The sequence below is a fragment of the Gymnoscopelus microlampas genome (genome assembly GCF_963454915.1).
Source record: "Gymnoscopelus microlampas genome assembly, chromosome: 6".
Classification (NCBI taxonomy): domain Eukaryota; kingdom Metazoa; phylum Chordata; class Actinopteri; order Myctophiformes; family Myctophidae; genus Gymnoscopelus; species Gymnoscopelus microlampas.
This window is the reverse complement of record NC_139943.1, coordinates 36,605,303-36,623,687: the sequence shown is the minus strand read 5'-3', so window position 1 is coordinate 36,623,687 and position 18,385 is coordinate 36,605,303. Positions and strand designations below refer to the sequence as shown.

General features: G+C 42.3%; 1 protein-coding gene across 2 annotated transcripts in view; it reads right to left on the bottom strand.

The window, feature by feature from the left end:
• Positions 1-4,340: 4,340 nt before the first annotated feature.
• trim44 (tripartite motif containing 44) overlaps positions 4,341-18,385 on the bottom strand; it is a 62,822-nt gene continuing 48,777 nt past the window's right edge. For both annotated transcript variants that reach the window (XM_084059373.1, XM_084059374.1), the window contains exon 6: positions 4,341-6,016. In XM_084059373.1, the coding sequence (XP_083915499.1) occupies positions 5,932-6,016 (85 nt within the window). In that variant the 3' untranslated portion in view covers positions 4,341-5,931. The remainder of the gene's footprint in view (positions 6,017-18,385) is intronic.

Genomic DNA, 18,385 nt, shown 5'->3' with positions numbered 1-18,385 from the left:
CATAGCCTCCCTCCCCGGAGCAATTACTATTGCTGGCTCGCATGCAGCCCTCTGTCACCGGAGCAATTAACAAGCTCCTGAGGAGCTTGGGCGATCAGAAAAGGACAAGCCACATACACAGCATGAGTGATGAGAGGGATGAGGGAAGGGAGGGGAGATGGAGGCAAAATAAATAAGGACCATGGCAGGATGGCAGGCTTTCGTGAACACATTTATTTTTCAGCTACAGACATTAGAATAGCTCCCAAATCTAGGGATTTGAATGTGTACTTGCCTTAGTCTTGGTTTCACCCAAACACATATCGCTGTTGTGGAGCAAGTTGTTTATAGGTTGCTCTTTGATGACACAAACATATCGACATTCATTGTTGTCGTCCCCACGCCGTGTGTATACAGTAAATGCACATGTGGGCGTGTAGGGAATTGGGAGAATACACCTGGCAAGTGATCCCTTTGGGTTTTTTTTCCCACTTACAGTACATTCTTTGTTGTAATGATTTATTGCAGCTGTGACAAAGGGGGAGAGTCAGGCAGAGAGAGAAAGAAAGAGCGAGAGAGTGTGTGTGTTCATTTATACTTAATCGTACAACCACACCACTCTGCAAAAATGACTGAATGTGTAATGTTGAAGTGAGTGGCACAGTGAGTGGCACAATTAAGCTGGACAGAGCTAAGGAGACAGCTGTTTGTCGATGTGTGTGCAGCTATGGTGTGGTACAACGCCACACAAGACCAGTAGGACACGCTACCTGGTTGGGATGCTTGCTCATTCAATTCACGATCACAATCCACTATCAGCCAGAGGAAACCAACCATTCCAAGACTTTTTCCACTGCACAAACTCGTGATATGCTCTCAACCTCCCGTACTTTGCACGTGACCAACCTTACTGCTTTGATCGCCCCAAGCCCCAGTATGAACCACGGGACCGGGGTCATCTCCACCTGCAGGCATTAGCCTCTGGTCTGTTCACCTTATCACCTTCTGCAGCACTCATTCCACTCCCAGTCCACAATCCACACAGCAGCAGTTCCACTCACCTAACCTAATGGAGGGGATAGGGGGCACAGACAGGCCCCCACGGTGGCTCGGCTAACTCAGGAGCAGCGACGTGATGGAGGCTGTCAGAGAGAGCGAGATGGATTCTCCAGCCCTCTCGTCTCCGCCTGGTCATTGTTCATGAGCCGGGGCTGCCAGACAGCTGTCTGTACCTGTCAGCCCTGACAGATGCCTGCTGTCAGTCAGTGTGGGATGGACCGCAGCCTCCAGCCTCCACTAGCTGGCCTGGATCATAGAGGAGCCATAGGCTTGACAAGTCTCCATCATCACGTAAAGTTTCAACACACTGCTTCATTTACCACCAATAGTTTCTTAAAAGACCACACCACACCATTAGTATATGTCATGTCATTGTCGGCCATATTATATATCGTGCAACATGGACAATCTATTTTCTGTTAATGGCCTTTTTTCCCCTTCTAGTTATTCATACGTTTACTAAACATACCTGTATAATTTAGTCAATGTTGGCTAAACGGTACTGCACGGACAATTTTCAGCTAGACTTAAAAAATAACGAGTTGAAATCAAAGTCAACTCGGAAAGGAGATTCTGAACAGGTGGATTTTCAGGGCGGTTTTGAAGGTAGAGAGGGAGGGGGCGTCTCTCATACGTTTGGAGAGCGCATTCCAGAGGGAGGGGGCAGCCACAGAGAAGGCCCTGTCGCCCCAGGTACGGAGCCTGGTCTTGGGGACCACCTAGAGTCCGGCTTCACTCTATTTGAGTGTGTGCTGGTATTCAGGCGGTACTACTCTATTTGAATGTGCTTGTATTGCATTTAGTAATCTCAATGTAAAAACTTCCCATAATCTAAATGCAAAAACATCCCATAATATCAATTACTCCTTTTTTGTTTTAACTGCCATTTCATATAACCACTACCCTATATCTTATTCTACTCATATCAGGAATATCTGACCTGCAACATGAGTGACATTTCATATTGTAATACACCTCTAGTGACGAACATAATTAGGTAGGATACTTTAAATTTGAATGTACAAGTGTGTGCAAGCTGTGCATGCAGCTAAACCAATTTAAATTTAAGGGAGCAGTCAAGGCAGAGCAAGAGTGGGGGTTTCCTTTTGTCAAAAGGCAGTCCGGTTTCAACGCCTAGTCATTATCCTGTCATCTGTGCTGCTTCTATGCTCGTGTCCAAGGCGATCAGAGAAATAATAACAAACCAGAGGCAATACATCTGTTGTCTGGGAGGAAGTGGCGAAGCAAAGCTTGTCTGATCTCATTTAGACAGTGAGATCACAAGGTTCCCTTTTTCCCCCCCACACCGATTACACCTGCTCTCTCAGGTTCCGCTTAATTCATTGAGCTTGTTTGCCAACACATGCACACACGAACGCATGCACACAAGTGAACACAAACAGAGCCAATATGTGCATTTGTATTGACAGGAATTAATTGCTTCGTGGGTTGTGGGATTGAATTAGTTACGTGACATGTTTTCTAGTGGCACTGCAGCTTTGATTGCTGTATTTAATAGACCCCATTTCTCCCTGCGGCGATTTAAAAGACGGTTGGTGACTGTGGTTGGTGACTGTGGTCAATGTAGGTGGTTTCACCACCTACATTCCCACTATGACGATTCTTAATGAGTCGGTTTAATGACATAGTGGAACTAGAAAAGAAATTGGATTTATTTATTACAACTGACCACGTAGCTGCTTTTTTGATGTGGGTCCTGAGGGCTTGTGTATGTGTATTGTATATTGTGTGTGCCCGGGCATACGTGCAAGCATACTGTAGTCGTTTCTTCAAAGAGACCTTTGTTTCCTTAGATTGCATGTTTCCATGCATTTCAATATTTCTTTGCACAAAGAAATGCTCTTTAATATTCCTCTCTTCTCTTTGTCTCTTCTCTCTCTCTCTCTCTCACACACACACACACACACACACACACACACACACACACACACACACACACACACACACACACACACACACACACACACACACACACACACACACACACACACACACACACACACACACACACACACACACACACACACACACACACACACGAGAAATAAAAGCATTGGTTGTCAGCTGACAGTCTGTGCTATGTTAGTGCTGGGGATCGATGACCCTTTCCAGTAAGTCATTAAGTGCAGTTATTTATATGAGGAGAAACTGGACAGAGAATGAGAATCCACACACACATTACCACCCAGACAGCCAATGCCCACTGGCTAAATGAGTTTCCCCAATCAGTCAATATCACAGCGCCGAGAAAGCAGTACTGCTGAGACAGCGTTCACGGTCCGATAGAACATCTCAGCCAAGGTTGAAAGCAGGTGTGAAAGCCCATGTGTGCGCTGCGTGCCGTGATGCTGAGAGGAAACGAGATGGAAGAATTGATGGAACAAGGAAGCGTGAGGGTGGAGGATGGAGGGGGTTTGTGAGCCAAAGTGTTTTGATTGTTTCTGTGATGTGATAAAAGTGGGCTCCGGCTCGTCATGGGCCTGTTAGGCTAAGATCCATGATAACACTTTACTGGTCGGGTCTATAATGCATTATAATTGCATTTATAAAGCCTTATAACATTAGTTATAAATGTTTATAATCATGTATAACAACTTAAAACAATGTTTATAATAACAATGTTTATTGTAAGTGCTGGTCATAATGCATTATAAGCTCAGTAGATCAGCACGTATAACTACCTACTTACAAAGTGTCGGTTATAATTTGTTATGCATAATTATAAACATTTATAATGAGTGTTATGAAGTGCATTATAATGCATTATGACACATTACAAATGTGATTATAATGCATTATAGACCCAACCTTTAAGTAAAGTGTTACCAGTAATGTGCTGTTCCACTGAGTTTATGATACATTATGACCAGCACTTATAGATTATATTAACATAAGTTATAATACTTCATAAGCTTTGTTATAAGTTGTTATGCATAATAAAATCACATGTATAATGCACTTATAACGCATTATAGACCAGACCTTAACTTACCGTCTTACCATCCATTCTATAAATTAGAACTCATAATCGCCCCACCATTCCTGACTGCAGGTGAAGCAAGACCAAGTGTGTTAACTTCTTGATGAAAGTAAAGTGAAAATCTTCTCCCTTCCCCTACCTTCCTGTCTCTGTCTCCAGTCACATACGAGCCAGGTTTTCATCATAATCATTTCCGAGATGATCGATAGTCTGCCGGCACTCCTGCTGGTTTGACAAATATTTATGTAGAATTATGTAGAACCTCTACGACTGGAAAACATGACGCAATTGATGGCAACCACAAGATAGGGCACTCTCTTTATTTGTTGATTTAAGACAAATAGAGGAGAATTTAAAAAATCATAAAGGAAACTTAAGACAGTCCTCTCGACTCACATCTGTCACAGAAGCATACAGTAGAGACATGAGTTATTCACTGGAATTGTTTCATATAAACCAGAACCAACATTCCCCTCGTCGGTGTAGACTAGGGCTGCAACTATCGATTATTTTCTTACTCGAGTGATTACTTTTTTTATATATCAACAAATTGACGCAAAAATAATTCCAACTAATGTTTAATATCGACTAAATCGATTAGTCCGATTAATCACTTAAGCCCTAGTTTATACTTTGTCGCACGAAGGTGTCGTGCCAAAATAGCGAATGTAGCCAAAATCTTTGAACAAAAAATACATTTCAATTTCCACTCCACCTTTTTAAATAATCGATTAAATCGATTAGTACAATTAACTGTTGCACCCCTAGTGTACATGACCCTCAGTGCAACTCAAAGTTTGCTGCAACAGTGCTTAACATATTACAGATGACACCGCTTTTCATCTTGTTATCTAGCAATTAACTAAATAAATCGCATTAAAAAAGGCACTAGTATGGAGGTACAGAAAAAAACAAGAACCTGCGGCAACGTGCCATGTCTGAAAGACAAGCCTGCCTACGTCAATGTAGAAAGTTTCTATACATTACACAGAATGCTGACCTTGCTGGAGTGCTGTTTTGCAGTCAAATTACAGTTCGATTTTCACCTTGTATGGATTCACCATATGCTCACCGATCAATGGGTGCGTCATGGGATGACGGATTTGACAAGCAGATGCACGCACACACACACACACACACACACACACACACACACTCTCGCAAAAACGAAAATTAAGCTGTACAACAAAAAGAGAGGATGTAAGGAGGAAATATCAATTGACAAAGTTAAGGGATAGACTTTAAAACTTCCCTTTTTTTTTACAATCATGCTAAGGCATCCTGACAGACGACAAATATCAGTTTCTTCCTCTGCGCCAGGAATGTTTGTCGAAAAACGACAAGTCCGTATGAATAAGCGAACGTGAAGGCCTTTGTCATATTCACAGTACCATGTGGCGTTCCCTGGCGTCTGCTGGGCTCTAACAGCTGAGCTCTGCCAGGAAGCCTGATTCTGATTGGCTGTGGAGAAATTGAGCCTGATGGTAATTCATGGCGCAGAACTCGTGTTTCAATTAGAGAGAGGAAAAAAAAGTTAGGAGCTAGTGTGGAATTAAAAAGTTTGAGAACGTAAGAGATGCAGCCATCCATATTTGTCACAGAAGTCTTCTTCAAGGTCAGCTCTCTCTCCCGCAGATGTGAGGAGAGAAGGGAGAGGAGGTGGGAGAGAGGGAAGGGGAGGGGAAAGAGAGAGAGAAAGAGAGAAAGAGAGAAAGAGAGAGAGAGAAAGAGAGAGAGAGAGAGAGAGAGAGAGAGAGAGAGAGAGAGAGAGAGAGAGAGAGACACACACACAGACAGACAGAGAGAGATTAAGAGGGAATTTTGCCATTAATCTAGGGGTGGGGAAGGCAGACACCTAGGACAGGTGGCCGTGGTCAGTGATTGGTCTGGTGTCAGGGGCCGTGGCCCATCGATGGTCCAGGCTCATTGTCTTCATAATCCCGACGGTCCACAGGATCTCGTCTTGGCTGCGGCAGTCTGAAATAAAAAATGGAGTCCATATAAAAATCATTTCTCTCAGTAATCACTTTCTTTCAATCTTTTAGTCTTTCAATCTTTCACTATAAACCCACAAACAGTCACGCACACACACCTTGACACACATACAGTATAATATAATCAACACTTGCAAAATGTAATCAACACTTGCGAAATGTAATCAGTTTCAATCAACGCTTGCCTTAAGCAGAAATCATCCATTCTGTTGGTTTTATATTAGCACTGCAGCGACAGAGATAAAGTGATTGCAGAAATTGCAGGGACCCGTCTGCAGCGATCTGAGCCAGTCTGATGGATTTCATTTCACTGGGGACAGTTTACACTAATCACAGCTCTAATTGGACAACCGTGTAAGGGTGACAGAGCACGGCTCCTCCCCAAGAGAGCACAGACTGTGAGAGACAGTTTCACTTTCTCTTCTGGAAGTTCCGTCAATTCACTCCTCCTTTCCTACGCTTTTACTCCAGTTCTACTATGATTATTACAAAGTACTGTAGGAAAATGGGCCTCTGTTCACTGGACTCTAAATGTTCTGCATCTAAAACAAATGTACAATAGGGAATGGTTTGCAAACATCTTGTACCCGAGGCACACCAACAGGCAAGTCAAAATCCCAAGGCACACCTGTATACGTTGCGATGAGATGTGTTGTGAGCTTGTAGATCAGCTATTAACTCATTCAGTGCCATTGACGTCACCGACGTCACGTTTTTATAAGCCCAGGGTGCCAATGACGTCGATTGTTTTTAATGTTCAGAACCCAAGATATCATGATTTGAAGATTTGCTGCTCCATTCACTTCTTGTTTAACATCTTACTGAAAAGGGCTGTATCTCGCTTCCTAAGCACTTTTCTTTTACAATGTATTTTGCCTCTAGCACTCAGAGCCAAACTGCCAGAAATAAGTCAGGCACTGAATGAGTTAAGAAAGGGGGGGGGTGTCATGCCCAAAACAGGGAAGTCAGATTGAAAGTGTTTAAAATATATATTTTTAGGGGTATAAAATGTGCCTCTGTATGGGAAATGAATGCGCACAAACTAATCATATAACGATGCAAGTTTGGAATGCATGCCCTATGCAGTTATAAAATACCTTGTACCCGTTTGACTGTTTATCCCCATATATACGGATTTTGGTATCCGTCTGTCCCTTTTTTGCCCGTTTATGGAGGTTCCATGTCAGGCATGCCCAAATATGGAGTCTATGAAGTCATATCGATGACATCAGTGTATTCCATATATGGGGGTTTGCAGTTTTATTTATATTTTCGGGAGATTTGCTGATCCATCTGACTTCCCACTTGGCTCATCATGCCCTCGGGTCCTCTGCAATACGCACGCCAAGTTTTAAGTTGGTCGGGCCCATATATGGATATATCCATGGGTATATCTGTCAGATCGGTGGTTCTGGACAACCGGATCCCCATATGCCTATATATGGGCATATTGGCCTGAAGTCGATCGGTAGGACGGTTCTCAAGATATGTGAACTACAGATGCACAGACTACAGGGATTTCGCGCATTAATAGAAGGATTGCAATAATAACGGTGGTTGTCACTTGTCTCACTGCACATCATTGTGTCTCAGCACACCTTTTGGGAACTGCAGTAGGAGCATAAATAATGTTGGGAACTTCTACTGCAAAATCCTGAGTGTCAGTTTAACACAGAGTTCTTACACTTTTTGGGTGTATATCTGTATTACTATAACATAAACCGTTGTTTCCAAACGGGATGGAGAAGTACTGTACGTCCTGTTTCCTGTTCTGTGATGCGATAACAATGCACAGTTCCATGGGGAATGAATCGTCAAACAAGTGAAAATGTAATTGGGCTTGTACCCGGAGTGATTTTCTGGTTCGGAGCTGACAGCGTTATTGTATTACAAGGCTTGATGGAAGGTAAAACATCAGTGAGAACTGAACTACTGTATGAATCCACAGTCAGTCAGTCAGTCGTATTGACTGTCAATGAAGCATTTACAATCTACTGTACGCTGGTGTGCGATTATGTATTCTATATTTTTGCAGCTTTACCATTGGTTAATGGTTGGTTGTTGGAACATATTGTCTATAAAGGCATATAGGCCTAATTATGGATAGGCATAATGCTTTAAACAAAATGTATAATTTTCCAGACAAGCACATTGAAAGAATGATGTGTTATGGCCATGATATAAGTCCACATATTGTTAGTCATCTTTATCAGTTGTTTCTGTGCTCCATGAGTGGAGAACAAAAGCAATCAATGTTACTTTCATTGCATATCTCAAAATCACACTTTTAGTACATTTAATGAACACAAACAAAGATTCTGCCAATATAATATACTGTACAGACGAACAAATCCAGCTAACATCACAGAATGCCACAGGTCACAGATTTTGAGACTCAATAGTGATGTGAATTGCAACAACCCATAATGTCATGATCCATGTCTGTTCCTTCACAGTCTCCCATTTGTCTTTGCCTGTTGCGTTTCTTTTATTTTGAAGAAAATGTTCTCGTCTAGTTATGTATTATGTTTGTAGCAAGGTTTTAGTTTGTAGGTCTTCTCTGTAGTCATTACTTGTCTCATCTTTACAGTTCCTTGTGTGTCCTTGTGTGTTCCACTCCCAATTACCAACTTGCAGCTGTTCCCAATTACCCACCTGCAACTAGTTCTGTAATCAGTCTAACGACCTGAACAAATGTCAGTCTTCATTCTATTCCTCACGTGTACATTGTTCTCCGGCAGTGTTTGTCTTTTTGTGGACTACATGCCTGGATGTCTACCCCTGCCTGTAGCAACTATTCATACGCCTAGTTCCTTTGTGTGTTAACCACATTACCCCCTGGAGTACCTATTTTGAGCATGTCATTAAAGATGAAAATTCCATGATATTTTCAAAATATTAAAAAAGAAAAAAAAAGAAAAAATAGGCTAAAATAGCAGATCTACAAGCTCACAACACACCATGATATGACGTGTTGCGAGCTTGTAGATGTGCATTTTTTCTATTCATCATAACATTAAATATATAGGGCTTAAATGGTTAATAAATATGTTTCAACTGCATCTGCTCCAGCATTTGGGACTTTTCCTTATCGTTCTGCTGCACTCCATTCACCGAGCCTGACACATGTACAGCTTGACAAATATTATTTACAAACTAGTCCATATCTAGGCAACATTATAATACATAATAGCAATGCTATTGGATCCAGAGCATTACAAATATAGCTGTTTTGAATGCTTCTGTTGCTCTCCATTAAAATAAAATAAAGGCTAATGTTTGTCTGGCACTGCCAAGATTGATAGCAATTGGATGGTTTTCACTGAAGGTACTATTGTTGTCTGAAACAATCATTACGCTTGCCAACTATATGAACAGTGCCAATGCTATAATGTGACAATCTACCATTTAATGTTTAAATGAGACACGTTCCATTAGACTTGAGTATTCTCTCGTCCAAGTAATTTGGTAATGTTAAAGTGCTTATTATAAGTTACAACCTTTGCAACATGGCCAATCTAATTGTCAATCAAGGTAATGACCATTACATTGCACATAAATGGGTTGATGTTCTTTAGAGCTGCTTTCTGGGGTTCAGCGTGTCTACATTCGTTTTTTTATGCCATGAATTGATTTGCAGGAGTACATACAATTATACAAGGTCAGCAGTTTGTAAAAAAAACACACTCAAAAACAACTTAAACCCTATACCGGTACTTCTTTTAACAACAATTACTGGAAATAGCTGATCTACAAGCTCACAGTTAAAAGAAAAGAAAAAATGCCAGGGTTCATTTGCATTTTTAAATGAAAGTCAACCTTTCCCAAAGGATATGCATGTATTTAATTCATTCCGACTCAAAATGGGATAAAACATATCCCCAACGGCAGTCAAAATGTATGACTAGAGGCCCTCTAGTCATACATTCCGACTGCCGGTGGGGATATGAGGGGGAGGATATCAAAAGCAGAGGCATGGATCCCCCCCATCCTCCCCAACAAACCCAACCCTGCATACGTATACGTTGCGAAGTTGAGCGACTAAAGACGCATACATACATATCTACACTTCCTTCTAGTTCTGCTTCAGTGATGATGACAGACACATGCTCCATCTTTCTAGCCCTTTCCTTACCCCTCATGCTCCATCTTTCTAGCCCTTTCCTTACCCCTCATCATGCTCCATCTTTCCTCTTTCCTCGTCAGACTCTTCTCTTCCTCATCAGAGGTTTATGTAGTACAGTCTTTGGCAGCAAGGCTAACACATTCATTAACCCATTCAAATCCGGAACGCATCTGTGTAACCACTTTATCCAGATTTTATACTTGCAGGCTATTCAAAAATAACAGATATAGAAGTTCTGCGAAGTACACATAATTTTGGGGGTCCTTGAAATGAAAAAGTTTGGGAACCACTGATATAGCAACAGAACTTGCAGATCTGAATATATATATTTTTAAAGCAAACATTTTTAACTCCAATCTTTGCTTCTGGGGGGCCCTGGAACAAAATATTTTGAGATGGGGGTCCGCGGCGAAATACATATCATTTTGGGGGTCCTTGAAATGAAAAAGTTTGGGAACCATTGATATAGCACCATACATTTTTTCAAAAAATGGTTAGGATTTCAAAGACATTTGTAGAATATGTATTCATAGAATTGCACAAGTTTTCACAATTTTTCAAAAATAGCAGATCCGCACTATGAGCTTGTATATCTGCTATTTTTGAATAGCCAAAGAAATCTTAAAATGCCACTAAAGATGCGTTCCCGGATTGAACGGGTTAACAGGCTGCAGCATCTCTCTCACTGCACAGTTCCTAGAGCCTTCCTCTCCGACACGCGTCTGATGGCAGGAACAAAGCGCCGCTTCCTCTCACCATCACGCACCTCCCTGAGGAGCACATCCTCATCGTCACACAACACACCTCACAACAAAACGAGGCACCTCATCAAATGAACATGCAACTACATTTTACAGTACATACTACACACACACACACACACACACACACACACACACACACACACACACACACACACACACACACACACACACACACACACACACACACACACACACACACACACACACACACACACACACACACACACACACACACACACACAAATACACACCTCCGTGGTTAAGTGTCCAATGCCTCAAGCAACCAGGAGATTAATAAGTCAAAAGTACAGTTCCTGTTTCAAATCTTGTCAACGTTGGCATCATGTACTTTTATGTGCAGACTATTTATTTCAATCATTCATTTTGGCTCTTGGCACAGGAGAAAGTCTCTGTTGAGCAATGTATGCACCCGCTCATCATGGCCCCCTTATGTCTGACTGTTATGTTAGACATCTATAGCATGAGTGTTGGGGTTAAAACGTTGGATGGGTATTTCAGCGCTCATCTGCAGTCAAGCAAAACCCTTATGTTTGTAGAAAAAAAAAGAAATGTAATTACAAATATATTTATATGCCATAACGTGAGCACGGCAGCCCCTGTGGAGACAAATGAACTATTTATATTCAGCTGGTCTTCTCTAAGCCTTAGGACACATGGATGTAATAAGTTATTTATTGCGCCCGCAGGGAAAGGGACGTTACTTGCGGAGAGAGAGAGAGAGAGAGAGAGAGAGCTTCAACATGCAACAAAATGTCAGGAAGAGGGGGAAATATTCATTACAAGTTAAAACCCCTCCTCTATCCTCTATTTCGGTCTGTCGACATCTTCTGTGGCCTAAATAGATGAGCCGTGTGTAAGTGTACGTCTGTGTGTGTGTGTGTGTGAGACTGTGTGTGAGTTTAGTGTGTTTCTGAGGACTTTCCTAATTCTTACCAGCCATGACTTATTCATAGGCTTTAATGCAGTCAATGTATTATTGATCAGGACCAATCATAGCTTCCTTCCCTTGGCAGTGACCGTGGCCTGTGGACAGGGGGCCAAGCTGGACTAAAAAGCCCACTGCACAGCTCCCTGTCTGGGATCAGTGAGCGATATTAGCTGGTCTCTGGGCTGGTGGATCGACATGTGCCTCAGTGTGGGGGCGTGTGTGTGTGTGTGTGTGTGTGTGTGTGTGTGTGTGTGTGTGTGTGTGTGTGTGTATGAATATATATATAAAATAATAGATATGTAGAGAGAGAAGAGGGAGAGACAGGGATATAGAAGTTGGAAAGGATTAGGAGAGTAGAACGAAGCTAATCTTACTAATGTCTTCCTTCTGGGTAAAAGAGAAAGTTTCTCCAATAGCCCTGAAATGAGCCCATCACTCACGGAAGAAAACTAAAACTTTTGGCTCCTCGGACGAACCAAGAGGGAGCAAAGCATTACATCGCCTAGATTATGATTCTCTCTTTCTTTTTTCCTTCTTTCTCTCTCGCTCTCTCTTTTTTGTCCACAGTTTCATAGATGGAGGAGGGAGGGGGTCCTTGCCCTGATTAAGTTTGAATTCCCTGCTCTTGGCAGAGAAACCTCTGGGCTCCTATGTCATCGCACGGAAACACTCATCCCATCACGCTGCTGGCTCTCCGGCTCCATCTGGCCTCGTTGCCATGAGAATAATCATACTACAGTGACATGTTGAATGGGGCTGACGAGGATGGGGAAGGGGGGGGGGCAGAGGAAAGAATTCTTCATTAAGAGAATTGAGGAGGCTGAACTCCTGTGTACAGAGCTCTAGTAACAATCGTCCACTGGGTAAATATGTATATGCAATCAGCAATTGCAAACAAGGGGTTTGTCATGTACTGGACATGCGTCTCTTTTCCACTACAAGAACCAAGCAAACCGTGCCGTTCTGTGCTGTGAAACGCATTTCTGGATTCCATATGGTTTCAGATAGTACTACCTCATGAGCAGGGCCCAATGAGGTTCTGGGAATCCTAATTCTGAGTTCTGGGAACCCAGAACTTATACTTTCAAAATAGCGATAATAGTGGATCTAGGCAAGGGTGGTTCTCCTATCAATATTTCAATTAGGTGTCAATTTGGCGCCCCCTGGCAGTAACACACAAGCATTCTTTCACTAGTTCAGGCAATATTATTGTCTGGTCAAGATTGTGGCACCCCCCTGTACTGTTAAAATACAGGCCTGAAGGCAGCTGCCCACCATTCACTCACCTCTTCTCAACAGAAGCAGTGCACGCCTATATCTTGTCTGATGGAATTACTTAGCTTAACGAGCTAACACCTCACTCATATTGTATTTCAGAGAACCGGGGTTATGTTGCATAACAGCTTAAGTTGTGGTTATAATGTTAACAAAAACATGTCACAGAACTTCACAGGTTCTGGGTTACCCTTCGTAGTCGAAAAGAGCCAGTAGCCTATCACATGCACTGCCAGATCCCCATTACTCAAGCCCTGGAGGTCTTTTGAGGTTTGAACTAATGAGGGCTGGTCCCTAATGGTTATTGATAGACCCAGAGAGGATAGACTCTCGTCCTTGTTCCTCAGTGAAACGGAGCACTCTGCCGCTACCTAATGAAGTAAAACTTGTCACTTTTTGGGGATGATTTAACACTACAAACAGCTTTGAGAAGGGAGATGACCGAGAGTGATAAGAGGACAGCCAACAAGCAAGAAGGGAGAGAAGAGAAGAGAGAGCACTGATGGAGAGAGGATTGGAAGGGGGGGGGGGGGGGGGGGGGAGGGAGAGAGAGAGAGAGAGAGAGAGAGAGAGAGAGAGAGAGAGAGAGAGAGAGAGAGAGCGAGAGAGACACACACACACACACACACACAGAGAGACACAGAGAGAGAGAGGGGTGGGTGGGGAACAGATGATGATCCATCATAGAAAAAACAGAATGTACTGTATGGTATAATGGGTAATTAGACAAAGCAGAACTAACGTTCTGCTGGATCTAAATGCAGATTGTCCTGCTAGGTCTAACATTGTCATCTAGCTTCTTCAGTCGGCCAAGCCCCTCTCCTCTCAGTGGATTCCCTCCCATTTCTTTTCATCCGACAGCCACTCTAGAAATGTGTAATTTAGAAATGGTCCCTGCACACATCTTTTATTGACAGCCCCAGTGGCCCCCACTGTGATATGTAGAAACTCTGCTCTGCAACAATCCTGCCAACTAGAATCTGAGATGTGGCTGTATCAAAATGAGGGGAGGAGCGCCTTTTTTTCGTCAAAGAGTGAGAGAATATTACCCAGCCTAGAGGACGAACATATTCAGAAAAACCAAAGAGACACAGAATATGCCTATCTTAATTCTCTACCTTAAAATGTAATTAAAAATGTAATTATAATATAGTACAATCTCTGAAACAAAGATGGGGAAATGAAAACAGTGCTATTTAATGTTGTCAAGTGCATTTAAAATTCTTAAAATGAGTTCAATAGTCTTATCCCCAAATATTAGATGGACAAACAGGGTTTTTTTGTGTTCACTTTTAATACAAAAGTTTCTGTATACAAAACGTTGTGTTTTATCAAAATTACATATTCAGTGGTCAGCTGTTTATTTGTGTGGCACTAAATAGTTGACTATTGTGGCTGGTGTGGTGGTTGCTGAGTAACTTTGAGAATGCTGCCGTTGCTTGAGGGCACAAACGTCCATGAGTGAGTGAGTGACTAGTGTTTACAACACACAGCCCAAAACTGCTGTAGGAAAAACATAATGGCAAGAGAGGCACTTAGAGAACACCTCTGGGCTTCAGGACACAAATTCGAACATGGTGCTGCATACAAACGTGTGTATGCTCTACTACAGCCGTTTATTTAAGCCCCAAAGCACTTTGCTAGCCCTGAATTTAGAAAACTTTAAGAGGTCTTCATGCATTATAATAACATCAAAGCTCAATAACGCCTTGGGCTTTCTTTTATTTGCTAAAGAGAAATGGGACTCAAGTGGGGACAGAGATATTAGTTTGAAAGTGAGACTCTCCCGTTGACAACACAGCAAAACTCAAAAAGGCCTGGCCCAGTGTGTATTATTTGGATTTTTCTGAAGACAGAAGTGGATGCGACATAGCACTCTGGCTTCCCATCAAGGCCCATTGCTGCTACCAGGCTCAGCCAAATAGTGACATTTGGCTGTGATAATTTTTGGGGCGGTGTAACCGCCCCCTATAAGTGAGGTTTGGACACTGACCAATCCTGCACCGTGATTGGCCAATAGTCTACAACGCTAACCCTTCCACAGTCAATGCAAATCTATACTTTTGCAAAGTCAGCCAATCACATTACAGCTAGTGTCATCACCACTAGCTGTAATGTGATTGGCTGACTTTGCAAATTCAGGACTGTGATTGGCTAGCGAAACACATGACACATGTGCAGCCCTTTGAATAGCAGTATGGACTTAAAAAAACACTTGTATGTTTTTTTCCTTCCTCTTCGCCTTGCCTACTTGTTGTTAACTAGTTGTACGAGCTCTTGTTTTATTGTTTTATTGGATCTTGTTCATTCAATACACTTATTTTGTTTTAGCTCTTGCTCATTTGATTTTCCTATTTGTCTCATCTGTTTAAGAAAGTAGGTAGCTGATATATTGCACTTTTACCTTAGCGCTAGGTATACTCTTAGTTGCTTGTTTTAGAAGAGAATGCATAAGACTTCTGGTGATTAGTAGTTTCGATCCCTACCTATGTTGAATGCACTTATTGTAAGTCGCTTTGGATAAAAGCGTCTGCTAAATGACTGTAATGTAATAGAAAATAGCAGATCTACAAGTTCACAACGCGCCACGCTGCAACCAAGTATAAATCAGGCATAATCCTTCATTCCTCATCTCTACAGTAATGTATATGTGATGGAGGGCTGTTATGACCACTCTTCCAAGCAACGCTTGATGGATAGACCGCAAATGCAAACTCTCCATAACCGTTTGTGTTTAGCTAGCACTCTTTTGATTACATCATCTTGTTGCGGCCTCTTCAGAATATTCACATAAGTTGATGGAAATGCACATTGATTCCATTATACTGTTTTGGCCACGTCTTGACTAGGTCTCACTTTTAAAAGGTTTTCAATCTCAGCATGACTTCCTACGGTAGTTATATAGAGCTTATACTGTATTCACTTTTTCTTTTGCCAAACTTTGGGAGATTCACTAAGAATTTGTGTGACTCTAACCTATTGATGTGAGGATGGAAGACAGAGCTAGAATAGTTAACAAAGGTTGTGTGACTTGTCATGAAACAACGTGCTATGTTCTGTTTCATGCATGTGGGTAAATGCTATATGTCAAAGCAGTCCGCTGCCAGAGTTTAGATTAGAGTTGAGATCAGCGGATTGCAAAGAGGAATAAAAGAGACAATTGAAATGGGTGGATAGAAAGGAGGCCGTGTAAAGGAGTGGATTAGGTATTGAGAGCGAAAGAGTCCCAGCGACGTGTTGTGTGCTTGTATATCGGCTATTTTCAATTAAGAATATAATCATCCTTTAGGCTAGGGCCTTGGAAGGTCAATGTGTGCCAAGCATTCAGTGAGCCAGGGGAGCATTGCAGCGGTCAAGGCCAATGTGTTGCCTCCTTATTTCTCTTCTTCGGTTTGCTTTTGATGTCTTTGGTTTATTTTCCAAACTTGCTTGATAAAGAGAATTAAAGAAAAAGAAAAGTTCGCGCTGATAAACAGTTTAACAACGCTGATGATGTGTCCATGTTTGTGCATCAGTAGATATTTTATTAACTGAAAACTCTGGGAGTGGGAGTACCAGTGACAACCAGGAACAGACTGGGTGACGACCACGAAGAGTGTGGTGACATCTGTAGAGAGAGAGGACGGCCGGAGAGACGGCGACCCAGGGTGGAGCCCAAACCACTTCTTCTGTGAGGAAGAACCCAAAAGCTACAGACTTCATTAAAACCTGCAAGGAGGGTTTGAAAATCCATCAAGGCAGAATGAGATGTTTGTGCCCAGCAGCAACGACGATGCAACGCACAGCAGAACGCTCACTTCTGGTCACACAAAGGAGGAGCCAGGCCTGGAGGCAACCCACAGTGCCTAGAGCCTCCTAGTGTCGCCAACACCTGCTGGGGTCTGATTTGCCTTGGTCGGGTTGCCTGGTCGGGTTGCCTGGAGGAGGGTCTCTGTTGCAAGACCCGAAACACCCAGTGACTCCAGGAAACAACATCGACGATGTGTCCAAGTTTGTGCATCAGTAGATGTTTTATTAACTAACAAAACAAACATTATATTGTCTCTTGAGCAATTCTGCCTCTGAGAAATATTCACCAGCAAAACCACAAACTACAAATTAGGATTGAAACAAAGCTGCCAGATTTGTTGCACTGTAATGCTTTAGAGAGAGGCTATTATTATGTGATACACAATCCTAATTTAGTTGGCTGTATTGGCCTAATCAGTGTATACACAGGCCGAAGAGCTCTATTATACAATAATTGTCTTTCACTTTGAACGATAGCTACAGCAGTCCTCTAAAGCAGGGGTCTTCAAAGTTTTTTTCAGGCCAAGGACCCCTTAGCTGAGAGAGAGATGAAGCAGGGACCCCCCACTACATTGTTTACAATTGTGTTGCAGATCTTTTACTTTTTCATAGATTTCATAGATAGCTTCATTGACTATCATCAGTGTTGTTTAAATTAATGTTTTTGGTTCATTTCAGACATTTAACCACTTAAACCAAAGATCTACAAGCTCTACAAGAGCTTGTAGATCTTTGGTTTTTGATCTTTGGATCTTTGATCAGCAATTTTTGGTTAATGTTCCCCTCAGAATAGGGATGCTAGGGTTCAAGTGGTTAATGTAAAAAAAAACATCCCATCACACAAAGATTTGGCGGACCCCCTATAGTAGCTCTGAGGACCCCCTAGGGGTCTCAGGCCCCCTGTTGAAGACCCCTGCTCTAAAGTATCACACAGACCTTTCACAAACGGTCATCTGACCCAGAAACCGTGTGAATCGGTTCATGCGGGAAGTGAGGACATGGTAAACAACACCAAAGAGTAAATGCTTCAAGGATAGAGGAAAAGGGTCCAGATGTTTCTCAACATGACCTTTGGAGTACATAGCATCATATTTATCACAGCAAAATGGAATGGTTGAGGATAAATCCATTTCATCACTCAGATTTACAGCCTCAAGCGACCCCCGATTCAAGCTAATGCATGTGCATGCCATTATGTTAAAAAATGTACATCATGAAATGCGCTGTGTTCCACGCCTCCAAAAAGGTCACATGCACTGTGTGCAATTTATGCATTAATTATCTGGAGGATGGGTCCGCCACTTGCATGCAGAGTGTAAACTGAAATTCAGTGGTGTGGAATAAAACACCTCACTGATGTTCACCCAATCAGAATAATCGCACAGGCTTGTTTGGACTGTAGCAGGTGTGAAAAATTGGATGCGTGCCGTCGTCCCACCGTGAGCTAAT